General features: G+C 40.6%; 1 protein-coding gene across 7 annotated transcripts in view; it reads left to right on the top strand.

Moving 5' to 3' along the window:
• The window catches only part of dlgap2a (discs, large (Drosophila) homolog-associated protein 2a), a 143,003-nt gene that overhangs the window by 82,489 nt on the left and 34,157 nt on the right, over window positions 1–26,357 (top strand). For all 7 annotated transcript variants that reach the window (XM_034858118.1, XM_034858117.1, XM_034858116.1 and 4 more), the window contains one exon: window positions 16,295–17,442. In XM_034858118.1, the coding sequence (XP_034714009.1) occupies window positions 16,295–17,442 (1,148 nt within the window). The remainder of the gene's footprint in view (window positions 1–16,294; window positions 17,443–26,357) is intronic.

The following is a 26,357-nucleotide window of genomic DNA, read 5'->3' as shown; positions in this document are numbered from 1 at the left end:
TAGCTTCAAAAATTTAATGAAGCTTAGGAAACATCGCCATAACAAGACCGGATCCTGCCATATTAAACCTTAAAATATAAATCCAGGCCAATAACTGACTGCAGTCTCTAATTTTCTTTTCATTATGGCACTTTTTGTCTGTTATGCTGTCTTGGCTGCTTTTCAAAGTTCTAAGAGACAGTTTTTTCATTTTCACATCATTAAAAAGTACGCCTTCAATTCATGGAGCACTTCTGGAACACAGATCTTTACCGCTACCACTCATTCTTATTCATGACAGACATGCCTGCATGCCTCAGAGGTGCAGCCCTGGAGCTCAAGACACACTTTTCATTGCTAAAAATAAACACATCTCATTCCCCCACATCCTGGTTATCAAGAGGAAACACACGCCCAAAGACCGTAAATAAGGGGGAGAGAGGAATAATGCTCACAGCATGAACTGCTGGAGGGAACTGTCATTATTTTCAGCAACAATTATGACAAAACTCGACTTCTGTGAGCATTGGGCTGCCACTACCCTACCTTTCCTTACCCATGAGGGAACATTTGAATCATTCATGAGTGACACTGATGTGCTCACAAATGATTCCTTTTCTTACACAAGGACAAGTGTTTGTTTAGAAATGATTTATTGGTGATTCAGCATGAAGATTCCTCCAGTAACTACCAGGGGGGTTGTTGGTTTTAGGATTGAGCCTCCGATCATAATGTGAATTACATCAGAAGGGTTGCAGTCGCAGTGATTGCTTCAGATTTAGTTTCTTTGTCCGGGAAATTCGCTCTGTGCTTCTGAAAAGAAGACTGAGTGCAGCCTTTTGTTGTCACGGACTGTGTTCAATTACAGCACCTCCTGTGACAAGCTAACCTCGGTACATAATAGCCGTCCCTTTTGCCCGGGTGTGTGTGTGTGATAACCAGCATCAGTCTGACATGGCAATAATCCAGGATCAGAAGTGGTTAATAGTGTGTACTGTGTCTTCACCCTAAAGCCCCCCACTTTCCTAAAGGGTCCTCATAACAACTTAATGCCAGGGTCCAATGTGGCCCTCAGGACACATTAAATCCTCACCCGGCCTCAGTGGAGGTCACTTTGGGTTAATGTCTGTGGCAGGAAGCCGGGCCGGGATGATGGATGCATGCCATGGCTCATGGCCCTGCATCAGATGTGTTTTAGTGACACATAGTACTCCATAGTTACTTACTTGCACATTAGTCACATTACTTATGGCCATAGGGGTCTTGGATTAAGTGTCAAGATTCACATGGAGGTTTGATTAAACCTGTTTTGCATTTCTGTGAACTCAAAATGATTCAGGCAGTAGTGGCATTCTTATACTGTATATGCCCATTTAGTGGCAGCAGGGTCACTGCCTTTGAGCTCTCCTGAAGTGCACACAAATTTGGGTTCACTCTAAAACACTGCACACTGTGACAGCCAGCTACACTTAACGTTCATTCTAAAACCCAAACAATCCATCACTGTCGACTTGAAGGCACCTCCGTACAGTTAATGTAACCTGTGGTATTTCCTTCCGGCACACAGAACACCTCTCTAAACTGGTAAAAAAGTGTCCTCGCACTTCCACTTATCTGCCCAGCTTCAGTGGTGCAACAACTGAATACTTTTTAACAAATATGTTCATGGCTAAAATGAGACCTTCTGTTTGGATGGAGGAGAGCTCTTTTACTGTTTACATTTCTCTTTCTCTCTTTCTGATTCAGCGAGGTTGATTCACAGTTTTTAGGTGTGGGATGGCGAGGCTGCAGTGACAACAGCTTGATGGAAGGATTTATATATTAATTTTACTACTTATTTTTATTTCTAATCCTCAGTTGGAGGCAAGGAGGTGGGTAAATGACCATGTGTTTCTGCCAGATTTTGAGAGTTCCATTTTCTTTTGGACAATTTGTCCTTGGACTAGGTTAATGTCTACATACCTGCAAAATGAATTGCATGCCCATCAGCCACTGTTTTGCCCTGAATTGCTAATGTTAGAATGCTAACACTTCTAACTAACACAATCAACTTGGTAACATTATACCTGCTAAACATCAGCATGCTAGCATTGTCATTGTGAGAATGTTAGCATGCTTCTGTTAGAATTTAGTTTAACGCACTGTTGTGCCTAAGCACAGCATCACAGAACCGCTAGCCATAGTCCATTGTGACTCAAATTAGCATCAAACTGTTCTCTTGTATCCTCAAAAGCGGAAGCATAATTACGTGAGACCAAGAACAGTTCCCATACAGAAAAAATTGCCTGACACCTGTTGTTAGGTGGTTTTATTTGATTTATTTTAGAGTCCTTATTTGCTTCAATACAGCTTCACAGCACAGCTGTCAATCTAAAACCCAAAGAGATTGTATTTTCTGTGGAACAGAGAAAAACAGGATATCATCATAATGGAGAAGCCAGAATGTTTTGTGTTTTTTTTCTTGATATTTGACTTAAGTACTCAATCCATGATTGAAAGAAGTTGCAGATTATTAATTATACATCTGTAATACAGGACAAAACATGGTTTGTGTGTATTATGCATGAAAAAAGGTGCTTGTATAGTCCATGGACTATTTCTAATCGTTGAATCAAAGAGCATGGTTTGTGTTTGGCAGAACTATTCTGTAAGTAGGTGGAGGATATTTCCCACCGCAACATTGATTTTATGAGTGTGCCACCTTGTCCTATATCCCTTTACTGATGATCCATTACTTATTACATTTGGTGACAACTTTAGTAGAGCTCAGAGTTCAGAGCTCCCTTATTGAAACAAAAAATAATTATAATTCAAAAGCACATGTTGTGAAGTGGGGAATCAAGAGAAAAAGGAGCAGTTGAGGTCAAGAGTAACTGACCTTTGCTATTGACTCAGTCCACACTTATCTAGTGACCCTAAAGTATCTCTTCAAGATGATGGGAAAGCCCATAAACACTTTCATTAGTCCCAGAACCAGTTATCCTGATAGACTGCAGCTCTGTGGACCTTACCCTGATCCTTCCCTTCCTCTAAATGGAATGGAGACACAGCCAGTGTTTACAAATGCATCCCTCCCCCATTCTTCTAATCTGTTTGAGATCAAGTTTTGCACTAAGTAGCCCAATAGGACTTAGGGAGTGATGCCCTGTGCTCCGTGAGAGTACACAACACTAATAACTCAAGGTAATGAGTTTTTATCTATTGCCTTTATCAGATTGACAAACCCATGGCATTACCAGCATGCTAAACGAGGAGACCAGCATCAATTAAATCACCTACCTCTCATTGTTCACGTTCAGGAGTCATGGAAGTATGACAAGTGAAGTATAATGAGGGATTAAATTGTATTAAATTGAACATTGAGTGAAATTTATCCACTCCATGTTTTTTTATATTTTACCAGTTAATTAATACCAAACAGCATTAATCCATCAAAAGCATGCCCTGATAGCTTCTCCTTGTCTCACCTTTTCATATGTGAATTCTCTTCACCTATCCTCCATTTTTTTCTTTTCTAAACACAGATTGTTATGAGACTTCACATCACTTTTCACATTATTTTAATTTTCAGTGAGATCACACTGAATGCAACAAGTTGTTGATTTTGAATCACACCTCCAAACATTGAACACTTTATAATTTGTGTTTCCCGTCTTGCGTAATATTTATGATGAGAAACAAGAGGCACAAAAGAAAAAGGCTATGTTATTCAAACTGTACTGTTCTTTATTGGATTCTGATTGTCAAAGCTTGCGGTAAAGTATTTGTTGTGGGCTCATTCATTTGCAGCGTGCGTACACATCACATTTTTCAAAGCTCAGACCTCAAGGACAAGCATTAGAGGCCAATCAGGAAGCAGTGTGATGCAACAATGAGCTCGTTACCCTCCGGGGCTCGCCTTTTTAGATATGGAGATTGGGGTGGAAGGGATATCACAGACACTTTAATTGATTTCAGTCAAGAAAGAGACCACCCAGATGTTGTGCAGTATAACTATTTATACCCACATTTTGTTATGTTTTACTACATGATTAAAAATGATGGTAACAAAAAGACAATCTGGCACTCATAACCTGCAGTGATGCAAGGGGACTGCGGCCATATTACATTGGTCTTCTTAGCTTATGACACAGAGCATGCACACGCAGCGATTATCCTGCCTTTCTTTCTTTCTTTCTTTCTTTCTTTTCTTGAATTTTCAACAGTGCATGTAGTCGTGGACATTGACACAACATGCAGCCAATACAAAGCAGTGATGTTACATGCCATCTAAAGTTGTGTTGAGAGCTGCATCTATTTTACTTGTCTAGGCACTTATCAATCCAACACATGTGACCACATGTTAACAAAACACCAATCTGGGAATTTATTTTGTGATAATCCACCTGTGTGACCTGTGCTTCCTACCCAAATGAGATAACTAACAGTTGTTTTTCTTTTGATTATTTTTTCGATTAATTGATCAAAAGATTTGGTCCATAACATTTAAACAATGGTAAAAATCGTTCCTTGTCTACTCATCATGTCAATAAATGACAAATGTATCACCAGGTAGGTTTCCTCTCTGGCAGGTGTACCAGGTTAATGGTATATGTATCCATATAAATGACAATTACTGTTTGCCTATGACACCATGGGATTAACAGCATGTCCAGGCTGCTAACAACAACAATTAGAGTTTTTTTTCTTCTGGTTTCTAGTATTTATACCCTGCAGTGGATTTTTTAAATGCTGTTGTTAATGTTGTACTATATACTTCTCAGATATGGGTTCCCACCTGAGCTCAAAAACCTGGTATATTTCATGTGATTTTTGACTTTCTGACTACACCAATTGCTGATGATACACATGATGTATGTAGGACGGCACTATTGCTCAGCCCATATTGGTAAGAGCCTTTAAAATGAAACTGGCAATGTTGGTCTGTTATGACATACTGAGTCTAGAAATGCAGACTTTTGAGGTTCCCTTAGGGCCCTGAATCGGGACATAGCTAGTTGCTGCTTTGCTGTACGACTGATACATCTCTCCCATGCACTGCATGTGGCCCCTGGCACTGGCAAACACTCTGGTCCTGGCTGTGATCGAGCTTTGTTTCTAAGCAACTTCCAGCTCAAAGCTGTGGAGGTAATGAACAAGGACAGTTGTTGTGGAGTATTGATGGGGTGGGTGGGTTGACGGAGGGACGGGTGGGTGTCTTTTTGTTGCAGTGGTTCCACTTGCTTTATAAATGATTATGTCAGAGATTGCTTTTAAAGCAATGTTGGACGTCAGCTGAATCTTGAGTTGTTTTATCTTCCTAGCCATTATCTAAACATCATCTTCATCAGCAGCTTATACATTTTCATTGTGAAGCCTGTTTTGTTACACATTGAGAATGAACAATATATATATATATATATATATATATATATATATATATATATATATATATAAGCTGTTTTTCCATTTACTACACTAAGTAAGCGTTCCTGACAGAACTTTGCGCAATTTTAACTGAATTATGACTCATTTTTCACCCTCTTTTTCCCCTATGCCTGCAACTCTTCTTCACACACACTCCTAATCTGACAGCTCACAGATATTCTCACACAAATACATGTGTGCCGACCCGTCTGTCATTATGACTTATTTCTGCTCACCTTACGGAGGTTCAAAAATTGCTTGACAATGCAGTCAGACCCCTGGGACCAAAAAGAGTGGGGAGTTGAGATCTCAACTGAAAATGGGAAACATGTTTGGCCTGTCACCAATCAATCTCAATGCTCATTGTCGATATGTTTTCTCTGTTTCTTGCGTGTTACTTTCAGTCGACGTCTGTCATCTGTGGCCCACTTAAGCATCAAACAGCAGGCAACAGCTGCATTACTTCCAATCCAGTCTGGCTGTTGTCAAAGCCTATATCCAGGTTTTCTACAACTCCTTTTACTCCAAAACAGCTACTTGTGTTGGATCGGAGGGGGGGGGGGGGGATAATTCAGCCCTCTCACTCCATTGAAGTGTTAGTAAAATGATGTTGTTTGAGTGACTGCCTAGGGAAGCAAATGAAAGCCAGCGTGCCCCCCACCCAAAGGGTGCTTTTGCACAGATGTTGACGATAAATGTTTACATATCTGATCTCCAACTCAGACCTTTAACACAACATCACGTGACATGTACTATAAAGAAGGAGAGTACCCATTCAACAAGTGTTACATAATTTGCTTTTACCATCATCTGCCATAACGTCCTTACCCAATTAACACTTCATAAATAATTAAGAAGTTGGAAATGTAAGGCATCTTAGGAAAGTATTTTATTAAGTAATCATCCAGGTTGTCAAAATGCACCTCAGTGTTTTGTGACCTTTTGTATCGGAGTCTTTCTCATTGTACAAAGGTCATTTTTGGACCACCCCTGGTCTGTTATTGATTGGCTTTCTTCTCCTTTTGGGCATTGGCTTATACTTTTAGGTGGTGTTTGATGGGTTGAAAGCTGCCAGACAAGATCAGCTAAGACACAGAATTAATTCCTTCTAATTCTTTACTGTTACTTCAACCTTTCTTTTGCATGGTCAATGATGTCTTTATTTCACGTCATTCATCAGCAACCTTTTTACCTTTTTTATGACTAATTAATAGTTTAAAATTGTATTAGAAACAGAACAAAATTACAAAACATTTGCTGGTTCCAGCTTGCCAAATGTAAATATTTTCTGGTAACAATAAAGAAATATTGGTTGGCACTTGGCAGTCTTAAAAAGCAAACTAGGCACACCGATAGTATCCTAAAAATTCTTTACTCATACATGGATATAGATCCATGGTTATAGATTAGTTTTCTATCCATTAAAATCGTTTTTTGATAAAATAACAAATCAACATCATGGACCTCCATTTGAAGTAAGCTCGACAGTCCTTTTTTATTATTATCCTCAACTACTTGCAGATCACAACATCACCAAGCGTCTTCACGTGGTGCAGCATACCCTATTTCTTCTTCATGTTTTCTTCATGAATATTTTCTGGTTTTCTGAATATCTTTGGGTTTTAGGACAGTTGGTCGGACAAAACTTGAGGTACTAATGAAGAAAATTATCTGCAGACTACCTTATAGTAAAAATAGCCTACTGTTAGTTGCAGCCCTAAGTATCTTAAGTTATTAAAGTAACATTTAGCATTATCAGTAGGATGAAATGTAACAATAACAACATATTGTACAGTGACTTCAGTGATAATAGTGGCCGCTGTTGGCAGCGCATCGCTCAACAAGTATATCAGTACAACTCCATGGAGTAGCAATATGAGCTCTTTTCAATTTTTAAATAGTTTTTGTATGATGTGTTTAGAATGCACACAGGGCACTGTCAATAGCACTTCTTTCATTTCACTTAAATTAGACCAGTAAAACACCAGGACAGGCACTTTCACTAATTACATTTCAATGTCAGATGTGTCCAGGTTCTACTTCAGTCCCCAGAGCGACATCCAACCTTCTTCCATCCAAATCAACATGTGGTATTTGTGGGTGCCTGTGTGCACACAAACGTAAGTGTTTTTTGTTAGCCGATGAAGGTTATGTGTAGCAGCATAGTACAGTATTTGAATTCTTCCAGTCACACACAATGCATGTGATCCTTATGGCAATTCGAGGTTAGCAAAGCACTCTATCAGTCCTAACTGTTTGCCACCATCAAATGCTGTCAGTCCACTTCATTTTTCTGATCAGATTTGGTCCCAATTAACATCACAGCAAATCATGTAACACACTGATTGACTTTTTGACTTTAATGTTCTGGTTGACTTTGGAGAAAAAAGCGAATGAGAGACAAGGATCAGAACTGGACGGTCGGTATCACTTCCATCTCCAAAAACTCATTATGGTCGGCCCCCGCCCTCGCTCTCTGGGCTGCTGTGGTCTGCAGAGAGGAAAATCACATTAGAGGGGAAAGGATTTCAATTGTCTTCTTCAGGCTGAAGAGTTTGGATGCCTTCAGGGCCCGGAGGACCTGTAGTGGTTTTAAAATCAGTTTTGTGATGGGATTGTCTCTGAGGAGTGAGAGCTAGTTTGGACCTTGCCATGTGCCCAGTTCTGAATGTTTAGTTTATTTTAACGTCCCCAGCAAATAATACCAGTGTGACGATATCTGTCATTTTGTCCTAATGTCTTCAGTGGCTGCAGAGGCAGCAAAAGGATGGGAACTTCAGAGTGTGTTGCCATGGCAACCAGGAACAGTTCTGAGGCTTCCTCTAACAACTTGCCCAGGAATGCAGTCCTCGCTGTTACATAAGATGTGACTTTCTCTCTCAAACACATACACACACTCAAAGGGCTTTTCCTGTGGCAAAATTTCACATTCAGCATGATTTATTCATAGCTGGAGAGCTTGGCTGGATTTATGATTCCACCATGTAAATGCAAGCCCATGCAATCTACCACACTTGGCAAGAGTTTTCCCGGGGGCATTGTTGGACTCCAAGTCAATTTATGTGGCTCTTGTAAATGAAACGGGGGCCTTGAAAAGATTTAGATTGAGGACATTGTTGCTTAACAATAAATGTTACAAAGATAAGACGATTTGGCAAAGTTGCTTTACTGTTGTGATGTTGTGTGGGATGGCATTACCACAGTTGAATATGAGATGGGCTGTACATTTTCAGGATAAGCATTAATAATGCGGCCTTTTCTGTTCAATTCCGAAACACAAATGATAAACCAGAAGGTTGGGAAGCACAAAAGCCTCAAGTATTGTCATTCGGGTAGGAATAAGGAACGCTGATCCCGACACTTTGTTAAATTTCTTTCTGCTACCTATGGTTCCGTCCCTACTTTGACTGGCAGAGAAAGAGGGGAGCTGAGGAAGAGCGCTGAGCGCAGCACAGATAACACACTTCATCATTAGCAAGCTCGCGATAAGTATTCAGACATTCAGCGGCTTGTCCTTATCTGACCACCATAATCTCTCTAAAACTGAATACCATGGCTGCCTTCAACTCGCCACTCTGTAGGTGAAATTGCGTGTTAGAAAAGAGAAATTGTCATTTTACATTCGTTGGGATGGCCTGCCAATGGCCTAATCTTTTTTAAAGAGATTAGTGCAAAGGCATATAGACTTGTGAGCAGATCTCTTTGAGAGGGTTAAGAGGTTCATATCTGCTACTACAGTTCCTATTTACTCTTTATCAGTATCATCGCATGTTCTTGTTATCTCCCCAGACTCGCCCAAAACATTCAGAAACACACAAATGGTATTTTCTCGTTTAATATTTTTGTTTACAGAAACTCGGTAGACAACATCCACTTACTTGCGCTAGCTTTCTTCTGGCTCTCCTCCAGCCGTCTGTGCACTAAGGCAAACCTCCCCCCTGCTGGCTGAAAGATAGTGGGGTGTAGGCATTGATTGCTGCGGAGGGTGGGGATCTCCCTTGATGCCATTTGTCACATCCAGACAGCACTACCAGGTGTGTGAGCGCAGCCACATGCAGCTTTGATGCACATGACTCACTAGAAACTACAGTGCAACAAACCACACATGCTCGTCTTTTAAACATGTTTAAACATGTGCATCATTGTGGGTTGGGGTTAAAGGTTTCAAATAGAGCTGTCAAACGATTCAAATATTTGGTCGCGATTACATGATACATCACATGATTGTCCGTAGTTAACACGCAATTAATCGCAAATGAATTGCATTTTTTAAAATTTAAATTTAAATTTAAATTTACATTTAAATGTACTTTAAAAGGGATATTTTTTACATTTGTAATGCTCTTATTAACATGGGAGTTGACCAAAATACATGCTTTATACAACTATTTATTATATTTCAACAATCCAAAACAATACTTAATACTGTCTAGAGTATTATAATTAATATATTAATAATAACTAAGAGACCCTCATTTACTAAGTTGGTAACTCGCTTCACGTCGACAGTACATGCAAATAAATTTAGTATTGTAGAGAGAACTCTATGGAAAGGCTTTTAAGCTAAACTTGCCATCCAAACAGCCCTTGTTTTTATCAGTTTCTGCTCAAGGAGCTTTGTTTCTGCTAGCCATCCGCAACGTTACTGCTGCTTGAATTTGAAACCCAGAACCCACATGCAATAATCGCACGTAAAAAAAACGAGTGAGGTCGAAAGGAACTTTGTTAATGCGTTATTATTGCATACATTTTGACAGCCTTAGTTTTCTGTGATTTTAAAGTTCTCTCCTCTCATGGAATATATAACTCCTTTGTTCATAATCTTGTGTATACTAGTCCTAACTATTCTTTACCTATCATTTGTCCAGCTTTGTTTTCCTTGCCCTAGCTGTTTCTTTGTAAGTACATTGAAAGCAATGCAAAAACAAATGTGGTTCTTGTAGTAGTTAAGTTTGGAGAAGGCGTCACAAACAAGCACAAGCACAAACAAGCTAAGATCCTTTGTTTTCAGCAGGTATTGTCCCAGGATATGGTTGCATATTTTGACCAAAGTTCCCAATAAATACTATGGTCTAAATTGCGCTCTCCGATATGCACACACTTCTGAAAAAGCACTTGACAATGACATGTCTCTTTATGCAATTTGACATTTTGTCGGATGTTTCCAAAATAAAAGCAAAATGAAAAACCGCTACTGTGACAGAGCTGTTTCAGCTGTCAACCATGCTTAGCAGATCCACTGGCCCTTATTCATGAACCGTGCGTATGACCTAAAACAGACATAGGATGGGCGTACTCCGATTCCTACGCAAAGCAAGGCATTTATTAAATTGAGTAGTGGACCCTACTATACACGCCAGTAAAAACCTGCAATAATGTTTTAGCCGGTGAAGTTCTGTACAACATTACACAGGAAAACAGGGTACCATAGATGTAAGGGGCTATCCATTATTCCTTGCTTTAAAAAGGTATAGTGTTATGTTTGGTAATTAGTTATTACTTATTTGGTAATAAAGTTATTCTTCAGGTTTTCATTTGTCTTTTAAAGTGTCGTTAATGACCACAAGTGAACAATTTCTTTCTGCCATTGACCAACATATTTTGGCCCTGTCAAGAGACAGTGTCGGGGTGGTGGTCCAGCACAGGGGGGGGGGGGACAAGTGCTCTCCCTCACAGCTTACAGTTCCCTGGCTTTGACTCATGAAAAAAAAAAAAGTAAAATAAAAGACACTGCATAAACTCTGCTACTGTGTGTTTATTTAAATATAGGTACACCTACATGCAGGCCTAATAGACTGCAATATAAGCCTGTATATTACTATTGACATATAGCACATTTGTCAAGGATGTACTGTATAATAAAATAAAATTCAGATGGAGTCTGATTTACTAGAGCAAAACTGTTGACCGCATCAGGGATTTCTCAGGGCGTGATATTTAAATTACGATAATTTCCAGCCACTTAATTTATCAATGTACGACCATTTTTATGCTCTGATTGGTGTGATATAGACATTAATGAATCACACGTGAAGCCTGTTGTAAGATGATTTCTGCACTGGTTTCTACGTTAGGTTAAGAAGTGAGGGCAACAGTGTTTTTAATGTGTAATATGTCATTTTTTTTATCACAGGTAGCAAAGTTCATCATGGACTCAAAAGCAATGAGTCACTTGGTATTTCACAGAGGTCAGTTGGTAGACTGCGGGCCTTTTTCAATAGTGTTAATCGTTGTCATGGTATTGATTTAGTCACAGTGGCTCCGCTTTACATCACCCCAGTATGAACTCCAAGTTTGATTGAAGGCCGGTTGTAAGAGCAGGTCTTCCCCCATTGTGTAACTGCTTGAGCAACCTTGCGAACATACATGTCCACCTGTGACACATTCATTGCTGACCCAGCACACAGTAATATAACAGACTCACTGGACATCAGTCATAGCCATAAACATGAAAGTAACAGTTTTTTTCCAGCCATTTTAGGTGTCACGCGTGGCCAAAGACTGATGGTCTATGAGGAAAAATAGCAGGGACAAGTGATTGGCTCCCAATTGCCCAGTGGCAGATCGAATCAGCTCAGTTATTTGAGTATTGCATTAGCAATTAAAAAAGTGTGGGTTTATTTTCAGCTCACTATCCACACTTGAAATGTGTGCATGAATCGTCCTGTGCTGTCACTCGGATGGACAAGTAAGCAGGATATTTGCCAAAGCCGTAAGCTGGGGCCTTATTTTCATCGTAGCTGCAATGCCGGATATCATGAGGCTTCTAAAGCTGACAGATTTGCTGCTTTGACTCTTTGTCCGTTGCCTCCACTCTAATAGCTCTTACCATTGCTGATTTGCCCCGAGGGTTGAGGACACAATTCCCTTTCCTTTGATTTGCTAAAGAAAGGCCATGAATTCTAGGGAGACTGCATTTAACCTTTGAGAGATGGATAAGAAAGCTGCTCTATCGATTTGTTTTGCTCCGAAAATAAGGGGTGTGACACTCCTCTGGTTAGCTAGAAGGGATGCTGCTGGAAAAGCTAGACAAGGTGGTTTTTTGAACATGTTCTAATTATTTTGGTAATTGCTACTTAAAGTCTTTTTGACATTTGTTGCACGGTAGAATTTTAAACCTGATTTAAAAGCATGTAGGACTAAAATGAACTTGGCAGATTTGTTCCAGTTGTCTGGGTCTTTTTGCATCTTTTTCAAATTTCAGAAGTGTACAGCTTCTCTATGGACGGCAACCAAATGAAAGTACAGGAGCAGTTTGGGTGTTTGACGCCAGATAACTCAGAAATGACAGATTCTTTTGCTGATGTAAAACTTTAAAAGGCTGCCATCACAAGTCTCTAATGTGTTTCCTCAAATTTAAGACTCAGTTGCCTTTATCTTAATCCTCTTTTAAATAGTGCACCAGCTAGCCACCATGCTAACATCTGCCAGACTCCGAAGGTCGCATGCCTTTGATCTCTCAGTCTAGTTCAGCGTATTATTATCTTTTAACTTTGTTTTCAACTCCAGTTAAGGTCTGAGCTTGTGGAAGAGTGGGAGCTGTCAGTGATACTCTGTGCAGATATAATGCTATTTAAATGCTAATGTGTTAAGAGGAGCAAAACGACCTTTACTCACACTCTGCACGCGGGCGGATCAGCAGCACCAAACAGAAGCCTTAATAAATGAGCCTCTGACTCTGTTTCCCTTCCCTCCACTTTCTCGTGTCAGATATAAGTTGTGTACATCATCGTCGAGCCCAGAGGGCTTTCACAACATTATGGAGCTGTATGTTGGTTCAGGTGTTAAATCAGACATGATTGGATGATTGAAGAATGTACCAAGTGTTAAGTTAAACCTGATTGTTTTGGGGAGTTTTCGATTGAAATATCTGCTTATCACAAGAGGACTTATTGTCTCTGCAGTGAAATTTTTCCGATATTATTATTTGTCTTCATCTGCATAATTGTTATTATCATGACCCCATCAACATTTAAAAGCATGATAGCCAGACATTTAAAGGTAATGCTGTCTTATTGCTGTATATTGTGCTGAAATGTATTTGCCACCCAGTTCACTAAATTCACCCTTCATCCTTGCAGTCCATCTTAGCAGTTGGCAACCTTGCCAGGAAGCCAATACTTCGATGACAGGTGCTGGTATCTGTGTAAAAACAACATGCCCTGTCCCTGTCCACAGATGTCACAGATACTTGTCTCCCTGTTTGCAGAGCACTTGCCAGAAGGATGCACACTCACTGAGAGAGCTGCTTTCCCTCAAGCCGACTTGTCTAAATATTAAATAACCTTCGAAATGTTCTGTAGGACTTCTTGAATCGTGGGCAAATTTTCTCTTGCCTTTAGTGAAACTTAAATTCTGTATCAGCAAAGGAAGAGGTGGGAAAAAGATGAAAGAGATACAGAGGGCGGATGAGTCTGTCATCTGTCGTATAATCCCGGGAAATGTCATAACTCTGCTGATAGATAATTTATTCAGTGCAGCTCCCTGAGATTCCTCATGGAATAGTCAGCCGTTAGAGAAAAGGCCTTGGAGTAAGACAATGACATATCTCCAGAGAGAAATGTAGCATCACATCAATCAATAATGCTATGTCATTCTTCTGCTGCACTTACTAGCTTTGCAGTAAGTGAACTGAACTGACTCAAGCTAAGCAAGTTCACCTGATGTAGCCTGTTGAACTGTGTTCCGGTCTCCATAGTAATGTTTTGGGATTTTCAGCTCTGTGATGTACAGCCTCACAACAACAGTCCATCCTCAGGGAAATGCCCTCACCGTTTTTTTCCTCATGCATGTTTAAAGTAGCCTGAATTCATTTTACATTAGGATGCCCAGTTAGACCTCCTCGGGTAAACAACGAGAATTTGTTTTCCATCTCGACAGATGGAGGATGAACAGCAACAGAAAAGCAAGGCTGCACCTCAGAGGTTGAGATCTTAGACCTCATTAAAATTAAGTTTGAATGGAATTAATTTTAAACATCCATGAAACATCCACCCATATTCACATTTCACTAAAAGCACATTCATTCTCATAATCTTGGAAAGGTTTTTGGATTTGTGTTTAGCAAAAGAACAACATGGACATGAATTGGCACGCGTTGGAGACAGCCTCAGACTCTGGGGGACGCTCAACAACAACGGGACGGTTGTGTTTAGGAAAAGAACAACAGGGAAATGAAACGCCACGCGCAGACAGACAATCCCCGGGCTCCGGGGTGAAAGTCCTGTGTTGTTTGACCCATCCACCACCCAAACCAACCTCCCTGCGCGGATATTTTGGCTTTTCATACTGCTCGCTCTCATAGTTGTGCTGTTATCATGAAAATGCTAAAATCAAAAGATTAAAAACCGTGGCCATTTCACAAACTGCTGTGAGACTGGGTTGCAACTGCTGGGGTCCTCAGAGCCCTGCTTCCCATGGTATTTATGTCAATATATCATAATTAAGTTAATGATAAACAATTATTTAAGAATGTATTGATTTGTCAGTACAGTGAGGTACTTAAAAGTTCTACTATTTGGCCTAAAACTCCCATGCTACTATCTCTCCTACAGTGGTAGCTCCTAAAAACTGTCCTTCATTTTACAGGGTTATAGCAAGAGGGAAAGTGTATGGGTTTATGAGGCGTATAATTGGCAGGCAAGTGAGCTCAGATGGTTATTCTTTGTTTCTTTGTGTATTTCCTATATCACGAGACACTATTCAGATGAGTTTGAAAAATGACCTGGGCTACTTTTTCAAAGGGATTATTACTTTACACAATAAAGATTAGATTCTACACGCTTCATTTTTGTTATATAGCATAACTTAATTTGCACTTATTAGCTAGTTTAAAGGGACAAGCAAACATAGCTTAGCGTCAGCGAATTGTCACCAAACAGTCACCCAGCAAAAACGTGAAGACAAAGGAAGGGGCTAACAGTTTCAAACACTTTCCCAGGTCCGACGATAAACAAAGAACAGAAACTCAGATTAAAACACACATAGAGGGAGTGTGACTTCTCAGGACGCCATTACTCCCCTGTCTTTGCATAGCAAATATTCATTTACTTCAAAATAATTTTCTGATTTTTGAAAACAGACCCTTTAAACCTCATAACCTTAAAACCAGTGTAAAGGTCTTTAGATCGTTTTCAGGATCTATTATATTTATCTGTTTACAGATGATCAACATTCATATTAAGAGGGTCCTTCGTGACATTTAGCATGCTTTTAACATCCTGAGGGGATTCACAGGAGGACATTGTAATTAGAGTGAAAGCATACGGTGACATGGCATAAAGAAAAAGTAAACCTATCATCTGATTTAGTTTAAACTTTTGAATAGAGTGTTGGGATGTCTGCCCTTGCTGACCAACCTCTTTTAATCTAAGACTTTATGGCCAACAGAGAGAAAAGGAGGGAGGGTGCATTTGATGATCGTCTCCCAAGGACTCCTAACAGGCTGTGTGCCTCACAGCACTCTCCTCAGGGCTCTGACGGATGACAACAGCAGCACGGAGTGATAGGCTATTATTTCACTTTGCATTGGATAAATGGCAGTGCTGGGTTCTACCTGTCGCCTGCCTTTCTCTTATATTTCATTTTCTCTTTTTTCCCTGTCCCTCTAGCAGTATATCGTCACAGACATTAATAGAAGGTAAAAAAAATAGGACGGATTTTGTCTGTGCAATCTGATGATTTCACTTTTACATTTCACATCTGCTACTATTTTAGTTTTTTTGTTTCTTTTGTAGTTGAAGTGGATGTGAGGAGTGAAATAATGGTGGATAATGACCAACCTGTCCAACGACTTGTCATTTGGTACTAGGCTCTTCCCCCATCATTAAATGTGAAATGCATTTCTTTTTTGGGGAATATGCTTTTTTTCACCAAAGGTGTGATCTAATATTCTCTCTCTTTCTTTTAGACCAGCAGTATTCATGGTCACCCTCGCAGTACTTCGATGAGGACAGCTACTCCCCTCCACCCAGGAACATGAAGGGTCTCTCTGGCGGCCGCCCTGCTCAGCTCCAGCTCACCTCTCCCATCTCAGCACACACCTGTGGCCTGGCTGAATGTGACCATTTACTGGACCATCACCTCCACCATGGCAACTCACGACCCCCCTCCTACCTCCTCAGCCCCACAGAAAGCTGCCCCCTTGAGAGTCACCATCGCTGCTCCCCAAGGAGCTCCATCCATTCTGAGTGCATGGTGATACCGGTGTCCATGTCGGCCACCGACCACTCCATCTCTAGTAGCACTTTCCCTCGCATGCACTACGGCAGTGCTTCGAGGGAAAGCGGTGGCAATACTTCGGGCGGCAGGGACTCTCGAGAAGACGGTGGCTCATCCTCGCATGGTGGCAGCGGCAAAATGAACCGAATCCCAGCAAACCTTCTGGACCAATTTGAGAAGCAAATGCCGCTGCATCGGGATGGCTTCCACACGCTGCAATATCAACGCACCTCCACCACAACCACGACCACAGAGCAACGCAATGAAAGCCCCGGGCGAATCCGCCACTTAGTCCACTCAGTACAGAAGCTTTTCACAAAGTCGCACTCTCTAGAAGGTTCCTCCAAGATGAACGGTACCAAAAGCGACTCCCACCGGGATAGCGCACATCACCACCATCACCACCACCAAGGCCACCACAAACACAGCAAACGCAGCAAGAGCAAAGAACGTAAATCTGATGGCAGCAGCAAGCAACGCTCGGGAGGTTGGTGGAGTTCGGATGATAACCTGGATAGTGACAGCACATACAGAACACCCAGCGTCATGTCACGGCATCCTGTGGACCATATCAGCCACTGCTACCCTGACTCAATGCATGGCCACCTGGCTGGAGACCTGTCGCTAAAGACCTCCAAGAGTAATAATGATGTAAAGTGCTCAGCCTGCGAGAGCATAAGCATGGCACCGGAGGGAAAGTTCATGAAGAGGAGCTCCTGGTCAACGCTAACGGTCAGCCAAGCCAAGGAGGCTTACAGGAAGTCCTCACTAAACCTGGAGAAGCCCATGACACCAACTGACCTGAAGCCCAACGTCAGGCCCTGCCACTATTTACAGGTGAATATGGTTTATTTTTGCGATGTGTCAGTAGTGCACATTTTGATGCTACTTGAATTGAAAAATTCACAGAATGATAAACAGATTTAGTTCATTAGAATGCATGTATTTGTGGATGGCTTGATGATAGGTATTTGGATGGATTAGGTGAAAGGAAAAGATGGTGATTTGACAGTGACAAGCGATTGAAGAAGAAGATGAACACATTCTTTCAGTCACCAGTGATTGATCGCCCATTCACCATGATGTAAAAGTCATAAGAACCCGAGGCACTGCAGCACAAGATGAGCCTGCATTGTACAACACAAAGCACTCTATTTTTTTTACAGGCATCGGCAGTGAATAGACAAGAGAGAAAAGTTTATTCTCAATTGATCTAAAAGACAGTGTTTTGTTTGTGGCTGCCCTGGATATCACAATGTGAACCTGTCCTATGGCTCAGCATGTGGCTGGCAGCAGAAGGTACTAGCACAGCAGGATAAATCAATTAACTTTATAAATGATATGTGCTGGAGGGGAAGAGTCAGCAGTGTAAGAATAAAAGACTAGATCAATGTTGATCTTGACCATGTTGTTGCTTCGATTTTGCATTGGTTTCAGCTCTGAGACAAGGTTAGCATTTAGCACAGGCCCATGATTGGCTTTGCGGGAGACAAATAGCACCGCGGGGATCATTGTCAAGTGTGAGTCAGCACTTTACACAGAAGTGTCTCACAGGTTTAATATGCACGTTGGAGTGCATATGAAAAGACAAAAATGAAAAGAAAGCATCCTATTGAATTCCAAAATTGCCAAAAAAGCAGGATAAAATAGATTAACGCTGCTCAACATACAACAATGGGATATCTGATAGCATCATGTAAGTACCGCCACTTCAGCACATTGAGAGAGAAGACTAGGATGCTCAGAGCTCTATGCAGAGAGTGTGTTGTATTGATTAGAGACTGTTGTAAACCAAAAGCCAATACATTACTCAAATCTGCCAATGGGGCCAAAGATATTACTCAATCTATGCTTACGTCAACAGAAAATCTTCTAGAGGGATCATTTTGACTAGCGGTATTTCTTTAAACATAACTGATGATCATTTGGAACTGGAAAGGCAGTGCACTCATCCACTCAAATTTCTTACAATCCCACTAAGTGCAATAATCTCTCAATGAGAGAGTTGCAGTGTTTAGTGCCCCCCCCCCCACCCCATCCTTACTTCCACTTGGTCATTCAGCTGAGGTAGTGTCCGAGTTGCGGCACTATAAACACTTCTAAAAATATCCCCTTCTGCTCCTTCCTGCCGCAGGGCTATATTTAGCCCAGCGTTATCAATTCAATCCGTGCAGAGTGACACATCTTCCCTCCTCGGTGAATCAATGCCCTCTCAGGGAGCTGGGTGATGCTCAGAAGGAGAGAGGGAGAGAAAGTTGAAGATACATACAGCTGAGGTCTGTGCCTCAGTGGATGCAAGGAGATACTCCAGGAAGCAGAGGGGAATAAACGGCAAAAGAGATGGCTGTTTATGTTCCCCATGGCTACTGTTGTTGCTCATCAGCAAGAGCAGTCAGGCAGAGAGATAGAGCCAATAGTCAGGAATGATACAATACACACCAAGGGGTCACATTGAGAAGTTTTCACCTCCTGCTGTTGCTGAATTGGGATTACCCACAACTGTCTGCACTTTAACAACATAAACTGTATTCTGTCCATGGTCCATGTGTTAGTGTGTGTCTGTGTGTGAGAGAGAGAGAGAGAGAGAGAGAGAGAGAGAGAGAGAGTGTGTGTGTGTGTGTTGGGGAGGGTTATTTATCGCACACCAGATGGTTTGATGACGTGCTAGTCACCTTGTTTGCGTCCTTGGTTGATGACAGTTGGAATGAAAAACTGTGTTGTGTTGGTATGAGATGGCAAACCGAAGGAAATGCAGTACTTGTCTCTGTATCTGTATGTTAATACAGTATGTCTGCATGCAGCAGGTGTGTATGAGGGTTTATGGGAGTGTGTGTGAGTGACGTGGTACATGTGTATATATGAGAGATCTAACTGGACATTGGAGCTGACAGAGATAGATCGATATTAGTTGCTCTTTCTCTGAAATGACAAATGTTACGGGATCAGAACTGGCATAGCCATCCCTCTTTGTCACTGCCTAAGTCATTTCACAAATTAGCCCCAATAAGCGCACGCACACACACACACACACACACACACACATGTTAATGGCTTTGACAGTGAGCTTGATATTAAATTAAAGGAGGTCACTGTTGCAAAACATTTGTTTCTGTTGTTGGTGACAGACTCACCTAATTTAGCATTTTTTACATACAGGTGTGTGTGCAGCCAGGTCTCTCTTGCTCTCTCCACAGCAACAGCTGTTATCCATGCTTCCTCAAACTTCCTTGCATTTAGCATAACTTCACAGTACAATAACTTTGTCTTACTGACAACTCTCAGCCTTGATTAAGTCAGCTGTTCCAGCAAACTACTCTGCTCTCTCCCTGCATACAGTAATGTAGTACAAAGGCAGGATTAGTCTTTGATGGTTTTGCTGATAGGGCATTGCAGAGGGATTTAATAAGCCAATTAATTGCCATGTTGGCTTGCCAAAGGTGGAGCTTGAGAGGCAGAAAGACTGCTGATTAAATTAAAAAAGGGAAGTGCAAAGCAGCAGAAACAAACCTGGCACTGTGACTGAAAGCTCCAGTAACACAACCTACACACACAGGGGTTGCCTAACTTTTTATTAAGGGGTTCCCAGATAGCTATCTGGTCATGAATCCCTAATTAGGACAAATTTGTCCCATGAACAACGGGATCAGACAGCAGTTTGTAGCTAAATATTACTCATCTCTATTTCCTGTGGTGACAACGTGGCTCTGTGGTTACCACCGTGTCAGCGAGCATCTGCTCATATTTGTGTTTTATTACATCAAACCTTAAGATTCCTTCAATTCTACAAGGAGGTTGTCAGGCTGTAACAATTTGATTGTCGGTTGTCCAGTTGACACTACACAGTCACACTTTTTCATTAAAGTGTTACCGTTCAAGTCGGTCTTTCTCTGTCTTTCTCTGTATTACACAACCTTTACACGCATACTTATTCCTTTCCTCAACAAAATTCATCATAAGAAATTAAACATTAAAGAAATAAAACCGATAAAACACATGAATAAACAGTTAAAAATAAAAACATTAAGACTAGGGCTGTCAAATAATTAAAAATTGTAATCAAGTTAATCAGAATTTTCAGTGGATTAATCAGGATTAATCACTATTTGCAATTACACCTGAATCCTAACCATTTTTTTTCTGAAATGCATACCAAAAGATAAATAACAGGACACAGATACATCATTTTCATATTATGTGCACTGTCAGTCCCAATGGTTGTCGTCTTGCCCTCGATTTCCCACTTACGTGCAACAGAAAGGAACTGTTCTTTACAAGCCTCCGCAAAATGACGCTCCTCAATTTTTAATATAGTCAGCGCAAAAGACTTCAGTTCCCATGTGTCACTGATGAAATGTGCCGTTGCTCCGAGGTAATTGTTGTTACTCACTGATGTCCAATGGTCTCCTGTCAGGGCGATATGATTTACTTGAGCTAAGACCTCTTTCCTTTTTTCTTTTTCGTTTTCATAGAGCTCGTGGATTTTCGTCATAACTGTGGCTCTTGACGGTGGCTTATAGGATGAGTCTTGAGACGCCACTTGCAAAACATCAAGGAAACCTGAGTCTTCTACAATGCTAATGGGTCTACAATCCTTTGCAATCCATTTTGCTATTGTGTTGGTCAAATTATCTGAGGTTGATTTTGTGAATGGCCTGCGAACATTCAGCGTGGTCTGGCGCAAACCACTTGCTGAACCTGACGGCAAGACGACCGTCTTGCCGTCTGACGACCCAGCAAACGCATGTTTGCCGTTGACATGGTACCTCAAGCTTGAACAGCTCCGGTGAAATTGAAACTCCTTGTTACAAATCTTGCAAATGACCTTGTACTTGTTAACTGTACCATCATCATTCTTTTTATATTTGAATCCGTCAATAGGCCCACTTTGCTCACCTTGCTCCATCTCGCCTCTAGCTCCCAACCACTTTCCTGACCTGAATAATTTGCACACTGCGCATGCGTGAAATGCGTTTAAAAAATTTACGTAATTAACAACAAACATCTAATTAACGTTGTTAACACGCTATTTTTGACAGCCCTAATTAAGACACATAAAACACAAGAATATAAGTTACAGTGCAGCATAAGAAAGTAAACATTAAGAAATGAACAGTTATTTAAAGAAAAGCAACATCAAAAAGAAAGGTCTTCACCCTTGATTTAAAAGAACTGAGAGTCTGTAAACATAAGTCCAGAACATATGGGCTGTGTTTGGAGAATGTAGAGGTGTTAAATAGAAATCCCTGATCAGAAAAATACTTAATACGCACATCTATTTCAAGAGACAGGTGCATAGGAGAAGAATGAGTATGGCAAAAAATGCAAACAAAATCCTGCATGCTGTCTAACTAAACTCAAAACGTTTTGGCACTAGACATTTACCAGGCAAATGGTATAAGACACAGAGAAGCCATGTGGCTGTAGATATATGTACCAATCACGTTGTCCACATGCAATAAGGCATGAATATATAACAGCAGTTTATTAGCTGAAAAAAACTCTCTTTAAAGTAACAATAATAAAACACCTCCCAAAAAAACTTGCATTATATGGGTACATTGGCATAAATAAATAAATAGAAAAGTTCATAATAAATGAATGTGTGTGTGTGTGTTTGTGTGTGTGTGTGTGTGTGTGTGTGTGTGTGTGTGTGTGTGTGTGTGTGTGTGTGTGTGTGTGTGTGAAGTTTGCATATATGGAATGAAACTTAAATATATTGAATGAAATTCTGATAATACAAGTGAAAGTGAATATATTGACTGAGAGTCTGAATATATTGAACGAAACTTGTACTTAATGAAACTTGAATTAATTGAATATACGGAATGAAATTATGGAATGTAAATAATTATATGAAATCTGATAGCAAGGTTCAGGCTCCATCCTGGGTTTTTGATAAAATTAATCCATCTGAATGTTGCTGCAACAAGTGAGTAGCAAAGTAATCCATTGGTTAACTGAAACATAATAATGAAGTGTTTAGGTAGTATTTTTAATGTGTGCATGGGTGAAAGCATTGTGTTTTACATGTTGTATAATGCAGAAAACCGAGGCAAGCAAAGAGTAGTTATGGACCGGTCTTGTCAAAGCATGAGGGAAACACTCCTTTATCTGCCATCAAAATACTTCCAAAGAGAGAGAAGAAGAGTTGGTGGTGGGCGTGAAGTAGGTGTTTAGACAGGGAGGGTAACAATCAGCTAGTAAGAGAGAGAAAATAGAAAGCAGAACCTGCTCCAACACCCACAGCGTATCTATGCAATCTTGTGGGAGAAAATGAGGGACTGGTGGTGGGATTACCAATGATTGAACTTCTCAGAGCTCTCTAACTGTATTTTACGCTATATCCCTTCTATCCTGCCTCTCTCTCTTTTTCTCTCTCTCTGTCTGTCTGTCTCTCCCACTCTATTATGTAACTTAATGGCAGTGACTTATGTTTCTTAGTGGGAGAGGTGCTGTGTATAGATAGAGCCGCAGAGTTAATCAATGAAATGCACTGCTGCACTGCAGGAGCATTGGCTGAGCCAAGGCATTCCTAGCCAGCACACACACACACACACACACACACACACACACACACACACACACACTCACACACAAACACACACACACACACGCACACTCACACAAACAAACAAAAAACAAACACACACTCAAACACTTATACACCCCCCCACTTCACTCCCTGTGGCCTCATACAGGCAAAGATTAAAGCACTGAAAGATAAAGATAGACATACACATCTAAACCAGCTTGGGCATACTGTATGTGCAAGGAGTTGTTGTCATGAGAGAATACCTGTGTAAACAAAAAATTATTCCCCCAAGTTATGTGTAGTTGAGCAGATTCCACAATATAAATGTAAGTAAAGTGATATTATTAAACATAATGTGACTTGGATCTTCACACTTGAGGTGTGAATTTTCACAAGGCTCCCACAAACTTTGGCTCATATTAACTAAGGGCTTCACGTCATAGCCTTATAATAGCTGTTGGACAGAACAGGACCTGGCACATTTATTTAGAAACAACAGAATCATCAATACCACCCTTAAAATACACAGAATCATTTCACATGGCAGAATGGTCCCCTCAATCCCAGGTTTTGCAGCAGTCAGCATGCAAGCATCCATATTCAACTCTATTAAGGATTTTGAGAAACCACATCTGTTTTAACAGCCAATCAATACGAGTGTGTCCGGCCTGTGTCTTTATCTTCACAGGGAGAGATGGTACAATCTATCCAGTTTATCAGGGAATCCAAATTAAGCAAATCTCACCACAGCTTACACCTGTCCTCTGGCGTTCCCTTCATTAATAAGACATCTAAAAATATCAAACCCCTCCAAGACTTAATTAGCCCATCGACTCCATTTGGTAGTTTGTGCATCTCTGTCTTTGGAGAGGAGATGAATGACTTTTATCATAGTGTGTGTTTGAGTGTACTTCTGTGTCTGTTTGAGTGTGCATCTGTCTGTGCATGTCTTGGATACAGGGCATGGCAGTAAGCTTGTGTTTTCTTACAAATCATGCATTTGCTTCTCTGCATGGGAATTGTTTCTGCATGCAAAACTTGAAAATGCATCTTTCTGTGCTTTTTATGCATTTGCTTTTTATGATGTAACACCACGGCCTTGCAGTAAAATTTGCTACAGAGCTTTACATACCTAGCGGACACATCATAATCCCCGTCAATCATGCCCCCCTCCCCACGCCAGAGCGAAAACAGAAGGATCAAAGTGCTGCTTTTACCCAGTATTTTCTGTGATTAACAAGAGTGGGTTGTAATACAGCCATAATTGATCTATTACTCAAGCTGTTTTGATTTGATGTGACACGTGTTGATAGCATTTGTGGGTGGGCGTGCTTTGATGCCAGAGGTTAGTAGAATTAGTGTCAGGAGGAAGTTGTTTTTTCCAAGAACAGCACATTCGGGGCTATTGATTAATTTTATATCTTGTAAAAAATGTGATATGTCTGAATGGTTTATAATTACAAACATTTTCTGTCGAGAAGTCCAGCTGCTTTTCACGCTTTTCTGCCATAAAGCTGGTGGTTTTCTTCTCACAGTGCAGTGTTGGAAAGGATATCTGTTTCTATTTGTCTTTGAATAGTAATCACATTTCTGTTGTTATTTTCCAATAGATGACATTTGCATCAGAAAGTGATTAGAGTCATGTGTCTGATGCTTTAGTGACATTTGGTTGCAGCCTATCTCCGCCTGACATTTCCCAAAGCCAGTAAACTGCCGCCCAGGTCATTGTGAACCTGTGAGTAGTGAGTAAGTCACTAATTGGCAGAGGAAAGTTTCAGAAAACATCGGGATTATCATTATAATCACACATTATATTAATAACAATAATAATAATAATACTTGTGGTTGTGTGGCTATTTTAAAGTCCTCCTGGAGGGCAGCTCTGGTCCACCGTTGCTGTGAAGTCAAGAAATATGGACCCAAGTCAGCTTTAACTTAATGAAATCTTGAGCTGGGGGGATTGGCACTGCGCCTACGCTGATCCAGCTGCCAGGATGTTAAAGTGACGGGTGGATACAGCATCAGAGAAGCCTTCAACTTCCACATAGAATGTAATGATTACTGACAATGTCATATTTTATGAGTGCAAATCATTGGCCATGTAAATACATGTCCAGCTAAAGAGTCTGACCATTGCACACCGTCAGCAGAGTGCAATGAGGTAAATCTAAAAAGGGAAATAGAAAACAAGGGAGGGGAAGCGAGAGAGGTTTTTGCTTATGTATGGAGGCCTGTAGAGTGTCTCTGCACCTGTGTGCTGTGTATCATCTAAGTGTGTTTGTTTGTAGGAGAGGCTAAGATCCCGACTCAGCTGCCACTGTTGTCCCAGTAATTGAACTATGTTGTAATGTATAGCTAAAGCAAAATAATTGTGTGAGTGATAAAGAGAAAAAGAGAATGTGCTATTGTGTGTAATTTGTTTGCATACATTATACAGATCATTTAATAACATATCCACATTTTGTATTATGGCATGTCCAATAATGGTGTCACATTTTTCTTTCACACCAAGATCTATATTCACCAATGTATTGTTAGAACTATTTTACAAGTTACATGTGCTCTGCTTGAAATGGATTTCATCAACAAAATAGCCAGGCATAGCATGCCAGGCTAATTTCAAAGTGCATTAACCTCCACTTAGGTTTGACTTACTGCTCGCTCCACAATAAAAATTTAGGACTGCCATGATGCCCTGTGTTCTGTGTAAAATATTTAGTCCATTTGTAGTAAAGACAGGCAGCGAGTGCGAGTGAGACACCCTGTGCTAAATCTGACTGGGATAATGGGGATGCTGACGTCTAGATACTCAATTACCTGCTTTAACGAGTGAAAGAGAACTGCAACATGTAAACTTCCTGGCTTGCTTTTATGGCAGGTTTCCATGTTTGAATGCTACAACAGGGTGAGCATAGTTCATTTTCATGCTGTATTTTACCAGTAATAATGATTATCAACCCAGCCAAGTTAATGACAGCGTTTTAGTCAAGGTTTTCAGCAGTTTGTAACCTGGCCAAACTACAGAAAAGCTCAAATACTCAGTAGCTGTGGAAGCTGTGTGAAGGTTTTAATGTGTTGACTTATCAGTAAAAATGACACATTGCTTCATCACTGGAAAATGTACACAGATTTCTTTTATGGTTTCAATTCATTTCATGAATTTCAAAACTCTGCACCAAAAGGATTTATTACTATTATTCAGGAATTCAATTGTCTGTCA

This window comes from Etheostoma cragini, chromosome 20 (genome assembly GCF_013103735.1).
Source record: "Etheostoma cragini isolate CJK2018 chromosome 20, CSU_Ecrag_1.0, whole genome shotgun sequence".
Classification (NCBI taxonomy): Eukaryota; Metazoa; Chordata; class Actinopteri; order Perciformes; family Percidae; genus Etheostoma; species Etheostoma cragini.
The sequence above is the reverse complement of the archived record's forward strand: the minus strand, read 5'-3'. Positions and strand labels throughout refer to the sequence as shown.